The 12858-nt window shown below is 33.4% G+C and overlaps 1 protein-coding gene across 33 annotated transcripts in view; it reads right to left on the reverse strand.

Annotated features, from left to right (window-relative positions):
- The window catches only part of MIA2 (MIA SH3 domain ER export factor 2), a 105699-nt gene that overhangs the window by 14116 nt on the left and 78725 nt on the right, over nt 1-12858 (reverse strand). For 18 of the 33 annotated variants that reach the window (XM_059059117.2, XM_059059118.2, XM_067028532.1 and 15 more), the window contains 6 exons: nt 11218-11319; nt 10183-10243; nt 9397-9432; nt 5668-5735; nt 4123-4205; nt 2139-2267 (listed from right to left, as the gene is read on the reverse strand). In XM_059059117.2, coding sequence (XP_058915100.1) covers nt 2139-2267; nt 4123-4205; nt 5668-5735; nt 9397-9432; nt 10183-10243; nt 11218-11319 — 479 coding nt within the window. The remainder of the gene's footprint in view (nt 1-2138; nt 2268-4122; nt 4206-5667; nt 5736-9396; nt 9433-10182; nt 10244-11217; nt 11320-12858) is intronic. The other 15 variants (XM_067028552.1, XM_067028543.1, XM_067028550.1 and 12 more) reach the window with 1 other exon arrangement.

A 12858-nucleotide genomic window follows, 5' to 3' on the forward strand; every position in this document is an offset into this window, starting at 1 on the left:
ACTGACATGCTAACATTTATAAAGAAGGAGAATCATTTTAAAGTTCCCTTCCTATGACCACAGAAAGAATGGTACCTCAATTAATAACCCATATTCAATTAAAATGAAAAAGACAAATATAAAAAATTTTTTAACATTAAATAACAAAATAAATTAATACTTCATCTGTCACTGAGGGGGGAATGAGTACAAAAAACAGCTTTTTTAAAAAAATTGTTTTAATAGAAATCTTTCTACAATGCTTCCCACATTTCAGTACCTCCTTTAAAAGAAGAGACTAAAACTAATATGACCTTTTCATGGTAGCTTGTACAAGCAAGTATAACCATTTTTTTTTTAATATGTAGTAATCTTTACAATTGTCCTATCTACTCTCTTTTGTAGAGTCAGGAGGCCAACTGACTTTTATATCAGAACGTTAATTTTTCCTTATTCCTTCTAGCATGTTCATCCTTCTAATCAGTTCATTAGAAGAAAAAGGCTGGGAAAGCAGAAAATTAAATCAATGAGAAATGTGCGAGAGCTCATTAGGCTGAGTTTGCCTAGAGTGAAGGACAGATCTTTAAAGGAGACATTCAAAGGCTTTCTCCTGATTGTTTACTTCCAGAGAACAAAGTACAGGTCAAGTGACTACCAGGTGAAAAACTGCAAACATGAAAACGCTAAAGGTTAAGATTTTTCATTCAGTCCAAAGGTTATATACAATTTACTCTAAAAAGAAATTATTTTCCTATACTCAACCTTACTCAAACATATATCTCATCCAAACTTTCAAAAAAAAATGATAACAAGAGGAAGGAAAAGAAAGGTCATTCTTCTTTGGTGGGTCACAGAAACTTTTAATTCAAAACAACTCTTTTTAAGACCTGCTGATAACTTACCTAAAACTTCTGTAGCTTTTCTAACGAATTGTAAAACACACTTGCAAATGCTAACCACACTGTTATCTTGAAAGTAATTTAAAAAGAAAGGAAAGTGATTTAAATAGGAGAGGAGAAATCAAAGGTAATTTTTACTGTTATTCCAAATATTCAATTGACTACAAGCAATCCTTGACTTATGTCATTCAACTTCCAGTGATTCACATTTGCAGTTTTGCCAATACATACCCTTATTTCTAGGGCACTGTTTTTCAGACTGCTGACTACAACCCACTGTGGTAAATGAAATTAACTTAATCTTAACTAGCATTCTTTTTTAATGAAATGGAATAGAACTGAATAGAAGATATCAGAAAGCATCAAAAATAGTAAGGGTAGTGCTATTTCATGTGACTGGTTTCAATTACATTTATGTTAGTGTGTAATATGACATGATATAAACACAGATTTGGGGCTAAAAACCTACGACTCTTGATTTTGGAATACATAGGTTTGACTTTTGCTACAACTCAAGGGAAAATTTTAAAGTAACTTGACAAAGTAAACAAAATATAGTTGAGAGATCAAAAGAATAAAACTCCAGATATACAGGTAACATCAGGGGAAGTGCTGATGAGGTAAATGCAGAAAGATCAATAGCTAATGCTTGGGCTTGAAGTGGCTCTGGAAATTCTCGAAAACACATAAGAGGGTAACAGACAATTTGGGGTCAGTTTCTCAAAGTATTAACAAATGATTTATGTCTCTTTTAGGTTCCCATCAAAACTCTGCCTTCAAGAGAGCACTTCTGAATTCCTTGTTTTTTTTTTTAAAAAAAAGGCTCTTTCACTTGTTGATTTTCTACCATGAAAAAGATCGTGATAATAAGGTAAAAAAATTTTTTAAATTCTATATTCCAATAATGTTTCATTAAAATACAATTTTATGCTAGGTTATATTGTGATTGTATTTTATATATTCTTTATAAAGTGATATACAGTATAATACAGTTTTTAAGAAGTTAAAATATGATTTTAAAAGATATATATCAAGTCCTTGAACAAAATGTAATCCATTATAACAGTGTTTCTAAGGGAAAAATATATTCAAATTAGATGTCATAGAGCTCCTTTTCCAAACAAAAGTAACCCAGAATAAGTGCAAGGAATGCCTGTATTTTGCAAAGGTTTATTTTAAAGATCATTTTAAAGATAAGTTGAGATGAAAATATAAAGTAAGGAAGAAATCTAGAGTAATAAAGATGTTTAAACAATATACCTCTTCCTCCTCCCCCTGGAAGCAAAGGTGAGAGTCTGAGTGGACCCTCCAACAAAGTTGGAGGGGAGAGAAAAGCTCTCATTTCAGGTGAAGGTCGACCCAATGGTGAGGGACCATATGGGGAATGCTCTGGAATAATTAAAACAGCATATTTAAATTCATAGTTTCAATTACCTACACTACAGATTAGAATTCCATTTCAACAATTACCTTCGGGTCATTCTATTGCCAATTTAAGTTTAATCCCTGTCTTAAATACTAACCATGCCTTGGGTTTTGCTGATATGGGATAGAATTAAATATTGAAACCTCTGTTTTTAAAGTCTATCTACCAAATGGACACTTCAGTCAATAAAAACATCATCTTCTTGGTAACTAATACACTTCAATAACCATACAATATTAAGCAAAGGACATCATATTTTAGAGTAAAAAGAGGACTTGAGGGGCATGAACTTTGGTTTTCTTTTGTTTTTAATGGCAGTATGTTTCCAGATATTTAAGCTGGTGAAGGTTGTAACATGGAAGGGCTCTGTTTAAATCAGGGCCACATAGGCTGTTGTTGGGCCATGAATTACTTGAGAAAAGCTCACATTTTGAAAAGTAGGAAAAAAAACCCACAAAATACTCTGAAACATCAGAAATTACTTTTGATTCATCACCAGTGAAAATTCAGTTTACATAAAATAATTCATTAGGGCTTCCCTGGGTGGCACAGTGGTTGAGAGTCCGCCTGCTGATGCAGGGGACACAGGTTCGTACCCTGGTCTGGGAAGATCCCACATGCCGCGGAGCGGCTGGGCCAGTGAGCCATGGCCGCTAAGCCTGCACGTCCGGAGCCTGTGCTCCACAGCGGTAAGAGGCCCGCGTACCGCAAAAAGAATTAAAAAATAAAATAAAGTAATAATTCATTAAATAAATCACTTTATCTATAAACCATATAACCAAGAAGAGCCTTATCATTTTACAAACTTCACCATTCTCAAATAATAGTTATACTTCCAAAGATCAAAAATCAACATCAAAAAACAAACTTAAATGCCACCAAAATAACACTTTTCAAAACATGTTAAATTTTATTATGTAGCTTATATAATATTCAAATATAGTTACAACAAAAGATCAAAGCATTATTTACCCTGAGACATTTTTGCATTAGATTCAGATAAAAATTCCTTCTGTATAATTCCCCCCACTCCAGATTTTGTTCCTATTTGAAATCCATAACAATCTTCTATTTTTTAATGTAGAAATACTTTCATTTTAATGAAACTGGACTCTCAAAAGTGATTTTTATAACTTTTCAACAGTTATTAAAAGGGGAATCTACCTATATAAAAATAAGTTTGTTTTCACTGCCCTAGAAGCTTAATTCCAATTCAACCAAAATTATTTGGAAAAATTTAAACTATTTGGAATAGTATGAGATCATAAAGATGCTAACTCATTAATGAATGGACAGAAATATTAAATACATCTTCCAAAGAACTGTTTCTTTTAGGGATAATTAAAGCAATCAAAATTCATATTATTAAGGTTTTCCCAACTTTTTAATGAATACTTTTAAATAATTTAAAACCAGATGTTTTCTTATTTTTATAATTCAAGCAAATTCCAAAGAATAGTTAATATATAAACAGTCACAATGCTATTCCACTTAAGCAGTCCTTATTCATTCTCCAAAAAAATAATTAATGAGTACCGTACTATGTACCAAGCACTTTGCTTCTCAAGGAGCTCAAGGTACTAAACATACATTATCTTACCAAATGCCACTGAAAAAAGGAGGCAGCCATTTACATTATTGCTAGAGAACAAAACTCAGAAAATTGGGAGACTGAGAGAACTCAGATTAGAACCCTAGCTCCAAAATCTAAAATACTTATTAGCAGTGTTAATTCACACTAATATAAACTATACATGCAATATATATAAAAATATATGTATTTTAAATGAGGGGTTAAAAAAAAAACCAAAAAACTACCTCTGCCAAATGCTGTATTTGGAACATCAAGTGCGTAAGGATCTTTTTCTAAAAGTTCAAATTTAAACTCTGTTTCAGTTAATCTGCAAATAAAGAACAAACATCTCTAAGTTACTCATCCAAGAGAAGCACCCACATTTCAAGAAATTGCCACTATTAAGTACAAGCTACTCTTCACTACCTCAATATCTACAAAAGAGAAACAGATCCTTTAAAATTATTCTGACCAGGGCTTGCTTCCCTGGTGGCGCAGTGGTTGGGGGTCCGCCTGCCAATGTGGGGGTCACAGGTTTGTGCCCCGGTCCGGAAGGATCCCACATGCTGCGGAGCAGCTGGGCCCATGGGCCATGGCCGCTGAGCCTGCGCGTCCGGAGCCTGTGCTCCACAGGTGAGGGGCCGCAACAGTGGGAGGCCCGCGTACCGCAAAAAAAAAAAAAAAAAAAAAAAAAAAATTCTGACCAAAATACCTTTCCATATCCCCCACCATTTATTTTGGGGTAACAGGTTCCTCTTTGCCTAGTAATAGTGATGTTTTGTTGAGGCTTGGAATTGTTTTTTTTCTTCAAAAACAGAGTACAAAGAGTACTATATCACAGAATCCACATTTTAGAAAGATCTTGAAGGGTCCTCCAAGGTCAACCAGTTCAAGTCTATTATTTTACAACTAAGGAAAGTGAAGCTAGCAGTTTAAATGATTTATGCAAAATAAAAGTACCAGGATTAAAACACAGGGTTCCCAGCTCTGAGTCCCATATGCTTTCCATTATAATGTTATCCATATGATTCCAATCATAACAAAAAATTGGAATCTGATTAACTCATCCTAATATTTTACTCCTAAATCTTTTATCTGAAAAATATGACATTTTAAAAGAATCTTATTTCTAGTTCTTGACCATCAGATCTGAAATGAAACATTTAATCATTCAGTTTTCATTTGTGAGTAGAAAAGACAAGCAAGAAGACTAAAACTAATACTGGATAATGTTAATAGTACATTCTGTCAAGAAATTATAACACTATGGGAAGACTTTCACAATCTTCATAGAAAAGCGTTTACTTTTCCCTTCGATTGTACACTGTACCCTTTTATCCTCCTATTCATTTTGTTATTGTAAAGCAATGCCACCCAATTCAATGAAACCAGGGAAAAAGAAATAATAAACATTCTATCCACTTATTCATTAAAAGATGCTAATACTCTGAGACGTACTATATCAGAGAGATTCATCCTTTCTATCTCCATCTCTGGTAATCTCCCTCTACCTACACTGGTTTAAAAAAAAAATTTTTTTTAAGTTACTTTTTACAAAAGAATCGGTGAAAAGTTTCCTTCTGTTAGAGTAACCTCTCCAAGACAAGTGTTTCAAACAAAAATCTAGTTAACTCCTAGTAAAACTAATAGATACTTTACCACTAGATATGTTGGGTTCACTGAAAGCTTTCTTGTTTATCCTTATAAAAGTATTAACTAATTACTAAAATGACAACTAAGAATAAAAGTCATAACTAAAGTTTTTAAAGTATTCCCACTAAGATACTTACTTTTGTCTGTTGTGAGCATTTTCTTTCCTTAAATCATTGAGGTTTCTTTCAGCAGTTCGAGCTGCCAACTTAAGGAAAATAATATATATTTTAAAACATTTATGAAAACTTAAAATGAAAGATAAGCATATATAAATATCTCAATAATGGCATACAAATATCACAGTCACTTAAGTAACTAAGTATCCATTTCAGTAAACTCAATGTAAAAAAATTCTAATTCAGAAAATTATTTTAAAAGGGAATGAATTTCATATAACCAGAAGACATGAGCCTAAGACTGAAGTTTAATCATGTAATTCCAAGAAATGCTTTTAGCTAGATGTGAAGTCAAGGATTAGCATTATTTGGTGCTGTAAATATCCAAATAAAATGACAAGAGCAATGTAACAGGACCCAAGCTTAGGAATTGAGACTCAGGATCATTATGCATGGCCGCATTGGCTATGGAACAAAGTAATCATCTCTGGAAAGAAATCACTATAATTCTGTGAACCTATAAAGGTCTAAAACAGTTTCAGAGCTGGTAAAGGCCATTTTTTTAAATGGCTGAATATAATCAAAGCATGCTGCATGTTTATTAAGTACACAGCACTGTACAGATACATTCCTTTAGTCCTTTACATTTGCTTAGACACTTTCATTTAATAAAAATCAGAGTATATATGTTATAGGAAAAAAGCTTACACTTATACCAAGAACATGCAATATACCCAAATAGTTGTGGGCAAAATTAAGCTTGCATAAAATACTCATGTTTCCCAGTTATTCTGCGAACTCTCCAGATTACAAACAGCAGGGTGTGGAACATCAGACCTGCCAGATTAATGCAATCCACTAGAGCAAATGTAACAATCACAAAAAGGTAGGTAAATTAACTCAGTCTATAACTATAACTTTTTACAAGTAAAAAGAACTATATTACCAAATGTGTTCACTTAAAATGGTGAACTGCACCTGAGAATTGACTTTAACTAGGCAAATATTCACCAAAAATACAGCTTAACCACATTTTAGCACTCAATATCAAAAAGATTCCATGTGTAAATCTTTTTCTGATATATAATTATATAATCAATTTTGTACTAACAAAAAAGAATACTACACCATAACAATTTTAGTTAACAAAATACCAATTCATTTAACTTTTAATAATGCAGAACTAAAATCATTTCTAAATGTTGCCTATAATGTAACATATTTACTATTACGCATATGGCACAAAAAAAATGCAGTTAAGTCAAAAATAAGTTCTACTCTGATTATAGTATGGTATATATTAAAGATATACCTACAACAGAGAAATATAAAAATAAACTGATGGCAATGATTCATACTTGAAAAGTTTATACCCAAAGGTGAGCAAAAACTGTAATTACAGTGAATAACTGCACTGTATTCCAAAATATTTGTATTCAGATATTAAATATTTACAATATGCAAAAAAGATTCTATTAGGAACAGGTGTCATGGAAAATGAAACAGTCCCTATAAGCTTAAATCTGTGGTAAGCACAAATATAAATGACCATAGTACCTGCCACGGCATACAAAAAAGCAAAGCACTATGACAGTTTGAAGGAAGAAAAGATTAAATCTAACAGGATGGAGCAAAGAAATGCTAAATAGAGAAAGTAACATCTGCAATTATGAAATTATTTATAACAGTAAAATAGTGGAAACAAACTAAAAGTTTATAAAATGAGAAAGGTTTATATAAATTATAAAACATTCATAAAAAATATCTATGATACATTACGAAAGCAGGTTATAAAACATTAATATATGATTTTGTTTTCTTAAACATATATATGTGCTTTATGTCTAAATGTATCAAAAAAAGTATGGAATAAATTAAAGTAATACTGCTGATTACTTCTTTGTACTTTTCTACATGGTATGAACTTTTGTTCAATAAGTATATATTATTTTTATAAAATCTGAAAAATATCTTTTCAATTTGAGACATGAAGAGCATACTTTCTGCATGTTTTAATTTAAAGTCAATGTCATTATTTACTAAACAAGAGATTCAATGTATTGAAAAGAAAAAGTACAAGACTTCAATGTTTCAATTTCCAATCTTCCCTCTCTAATCACGTGACCTTGGGCTGTTTCCTCACCAATAAGACCTGAATAATAATACCTATTTTACACAGTTACAGTGTGGACTGAATGAGTAATATATGTAAAATGCCTTTAAGTGTAGTGCCTGGAACATAAGAGATATTAATAAACATCAGTTCCTCTCCATCTTTAAAAAATAATTTGCATCTGAGTATTTAGAAAGTGGTGAGAGGGCTTCCCCAGTGGTGCAGTCGTTGAGAATCTACCTGCCAATGCAGGGGACACGGGTTTGCTCCCTAGCCCAGGAAGATCCCACGTGCCGCAGAGCAACTAAGCTTGTGTGCCACAACTACTTAGCCTGTGCTCTAGAGCCCGTGAGCCACAACTACTGAGCCCACATGCTGCAACTACTGAAGCCCACATGCCTAGAGCCCGTGCTCCACAATGAGAGAAGCCACTGCAACGAGAAGCCCACGCACCGCAACGAAGAGTAGCCCCCGCTCGCCACAACTAAAGAAGGCCCGTGTGCAGCAGTGAAGACCCAACACAGCCAAAAATAAATAAATAAAATTTAAAAAAAAAAGAAAGTGGTGAGGAGTGGTGAAGAAGACTAAATTCATTTCCAAGCCCAGCTTATTAATTCAAAAACAAATCTTCACTTGACCACTCAATACAGAAGCATACAAAAATCTCAAAATTGGGAAGGACCTTGATATTCAACACATATAATCTCTCACTGTAAGTTGAAATCTCCATTCCAAGAAACACCCATGCCTAAAAAAAAAATTACCTTCCAAGCTTCAGTATAACAACAGTGATAATTTAACAGTTAATATCTACTGGTGCTTACTATATGTCAGGTACCTGGCTAACAGAATTATCTTATTTAACCATCACAATAACTCTATGAAATAGGTACTAATGATATCTCTGTCTTTAGGTAAGGAAACTGGTGGTAGGTGACAGAGTCATAATATCAACCAAGCCAGGTTGACTCCAGACCCCATATTCACCCACTGTGCAAACTGCTTCCCCTTGAAGACTACAAGGGACAAATCTTCCAAAGGCCAGCTATTAACAATAGTTCTTCATTTTAGAGGGATCATCCTGATCACTAGTCAAAATCTACATGCTTATCACTTCCTCATACAGTTCCCCTGGAGCACTGACATGTCATTTCTCATGATGGTCTTTTTCTTAATGTGTAACAAATAATTCAACAATGAGAATCAGATACCTGAATTGTAAAACTTTTAGAATTAGGAGGGGCTCTAGATTATTATTTAGTACAGTCCCATTGTTGTACAGATGAGTAAACAGGCCCAGAGAATTTTAAGTAATTTGTCCACAAGTAATTAGTTGACAATCCAGTGCCTGAAACAAGTCCATGAACACTACCTCACCTTCCCCAAAGAGTATAAGCTCCTTACAAAGAAGCAATGTGTTGAAAGCAGAGAAAGAAAGGTCAGATTTTGTGAATAACTGTACCATAACGAAGTATGTTCATACGGAACATAATTTCACTACTGGTGAAATTAAAAGAAACTGATTTCTTTAAACACCACCACTTTTCTCAGTTTTAAAAGTGTACTTTTTACACTGCTCTTTTAAATTAGGAAAAAGAACAATTTGATGAAAAAGCCTAAGAAAATTTAATACTTACCCAATTATCATGTGCTTTTTTCTCATGAGAAATAATCTGAAAAAGAAAGTCATTAAAATAGTACTGATAACAATTTTTTTCAGTAAAAAACATTCACACCTACCACTATGATTTAGTACGCAACTCATAAACTCAAAAATAACTCAAGGGTTCCCTGGTGGTGCAGTGGTTGAGAGTCCGCCTGCCGATGCAGGGGAAATGGGTTCGTGCCCCAGTCCAGGAAGATCCCACATGCCGCGGAGCAGCTAGGCCCGTGAGCCATGGCCGCTGAGCCTGCGTGTCCAGAGCCTGTGCTCCGCAACGGGAGAGGCCACAACAGTGAGAGGCCCACGCACCGCAAAATAAATAAATAACTCAAGCATCTCTAAAAAGTCAGCAAGTAACATTTTAAAGCAAATTTTCACATACATATGATCTACTCTATTATACTTTTAAACAAAAACTGAATGTAAAGACAACTAAAATTTTTGTCTAGTAACATTTCTATTTTACACAATTATCAAGCTACAATAGGAGGTGCCAATTAAGAGACAACTAGCCAGACTAAATATAAGCCCCCAATGCTGATATATGTTTATTTATTTATGCAACCCAAATTCCCAAATGAGCAGCAGTTCACATGGCAACTTTAAACAATATCTCTTGTTCCAGAACCTCTGCCTCCCTAGAAATGTTCCACAGCCATATGCAAAACCTCAAGAGAGTAACTATACTCCTGCATCAAAATAAATACCAATTCAAACAAATCACAACTGTTTTAAGTCACACACACACGCACACACATACCTGTCCTTGATAAGAATGAATGGTTCTCTCCAATTCTTCTTCTAGATCTTTGGCTCGCTTTCTATAAAGAACAAATAATCATTCTACTATTAACATATACTAAGAAATGATAGAATACACTATCTCTACTGAAAATATTAATTAAAACACTTAGAGTGCTTTGTTTCATGTAACTCTAGAACTCCACATGTTAATCACCTTTACGAGGTTCTAAAGTATATTTTTTCCTGATATAATTTCAACATTAATTAAGCTTTAGGAGTACTACTACTTGGGTTTACCTAAATCAAGATCATGAAAAGATTAGATGGTATACTGGCTCATTTTTATTTTTAAGAAGCATAGGATTGGGAGATTTACTCAGACTTCATATAATCTTAATAGAACTCTAGGAAATTAATGATCTGTAAGAAATAAATTGTTATTTATTACCTTTATAAGACTAAAAAGACAATTCCTTCTTTTGGATAAAATTCAAGCTTACTCTTCTCAATGTAAAATGAAGTATCACAGCTATATGGAATATTGCTGAATCTTGCCACTTATTTTCTCTGGGTTTTTATTATATCTATTATTTTACCTTAGCTCAGTGAGGATTGAGCTAAGGTAAAAACTAGACTTATGGTCTTATAAACACTTCTTCATAACTTTCATTAAGGCTTACTCTCCTTTTGGTGGCATACTTCTCAAATTGATTAACATTATATACATTCTTCCCCATGTGAACCAAAGAGGAAAGACCTTAAAATTAATCACATTCATAAAGTTCTTAACATTAACATAAAATAGGATCGCTCATATTCAAATCCAACTAATGTGATAGATTTTAAATCACACACACTGAAAGAAAAACTTTTCCTTTTTATATTTTCTGTATAATTGCATAATAGCAAGACATCTAACTGAAAAATAATGAAACAAAAATATGTTGGGTTTTTTTTGGTTGCTTTATTATTTTTTCTGGTATTGGGCTTTTGGATACCCTTCCAAAACCCCTTCCCACCTCAGAAGAAAGGGGTAAAATATATTCAATACCTATAGGTCTCCAGCTCTTCAGCTGCATGGCTGATCTTTTCATCTGCTTTGGAAAGTTTCTCCTCTTTCTCTAACCGGTAGTTTTCCTCTGCTGTTAACTTCCTTAAAACAAAAAGTGTTTTATTTCTTTTACTATATGTCATAAAATAATCAATAATCAATTACTGCTTCCCATAAAGCAATCTGCAAATACCAGTAAAAACATCACATGCAAGAAAAAAAAATATACCTGAGTGTGGAATTTAATATTATAAACTCAAATTGTAAAGCACCTTGTCTAATACAGTACTAGTAATACAGAAGTTTCAAGAGTCTTCTATAAGAATTTATCACAGAAATAAGATTATCAAAGGTAAATATTAATAAAAAATATTATGACTCTATATTATTTACCAAGCTTTCTAGTATAAAGAAGTATTACATTTATTAGACAAGAAGTCACCAACTAATGAACTATGTTTCAATAATTTTTAAATTGGTTGTTGTTAAAATAGTGATTGGTCTTCCAGGCCAGGACACGTGCACATGCATACACACACACACACACACACACACAAATGAACCCAAAGTAAATAAAATTTAGTAATAGTAGTCCAACTTACTACTTCTACTTAACAATAATAGTTAATTTAATGAGCCCTTACGCATGTGCCAGAAACTCTTTCACCTCTCTCTATATTATCTTATTTAATTATCACAATAGCTCTACAAGAAGGGTACTGTTTACAAAAAGAAAAATGAAGCCCAGAGAAACTAAACAACTAGACCAAGGCATACAGTCAGCAGTTAGTGACTCCATTATACTACACTACCCATGTTGTTTCACACGGTATCATTAATAACACTGGTCTCTCAAGATATACTTGTTGAAGCCCACAGGAAAACATATTTGGAGTCCCACCTGTGGATGCCTCACCTTTTTCATGAGCTTTGGAGAAGAACATGACAAACCACTGAAGAAATTCTACATGTCAACAATAAATGTTTTATATTCCACACATTACATTACCTATTGCTTAGGAAGCACTCCCCAACTCATCGTTTCACAGGTGTTATAAGAAAATAAAAGTCATCTCCTTAGGAAAAGCGTGAAAGTGTAGTGGGCTTGGAGATGGAAGAGAGGTGTGTTGTTACTGTATAGACTGTATGATTAAAAATGGCCAGAAATTTATGAAACCCCTCCAGTTGAGAGGTAAAGTCTATGAACCCTCCTCTTGAATTTGGGTGGGCTCATAAACGATGGAAATTGAGAACTGAAAACATTTCAAACTAATGAATGAAATTGCAATGTGAGCAACATGCATACAGCTAGGATTTCTGCTCAGCTTCCCATCCTTGCTTTGAGTATCTACAGAGAATACCTTTTTTCTTTGAAAGTTTAAATATTACTCATTAAATTTCTATAATCAAACATATATTTTTTTGTTCAAAAGTATTCCTTTCACCTCAAATAATCCCTGTTATGTCCAAAATTTATTCACAGTATCTTTTCATCCTAACCTAAAAAGAAGGACTCATTCCTAGGTTTACTGACAGAAACCATGAGGCTACCCTCATGGTAGCTCTTCCATTTAGTCAAGTTTATTTCTCTTTTATGCCTTCCTGGAGCAGTCCCAAGTGGCCCAGAAGTCCATGATGAAT

The sequence above is a fragment of the Kogia breviceps genome, chromosome 3 (assembly GCF_026419965.1).
Source record: "Kogia breviceps isolate mKogBre1 chromosome 3, mKogBre1 haplotype 1, whole genome shotgun sequence".
In the NCBI taxonomy this organism is placed as follows: Eukaryota; Metazoa; Chordata; class Mammalia; order Artiodactyla; family Physeteridae; genus Kogia; species Kogia breviceps.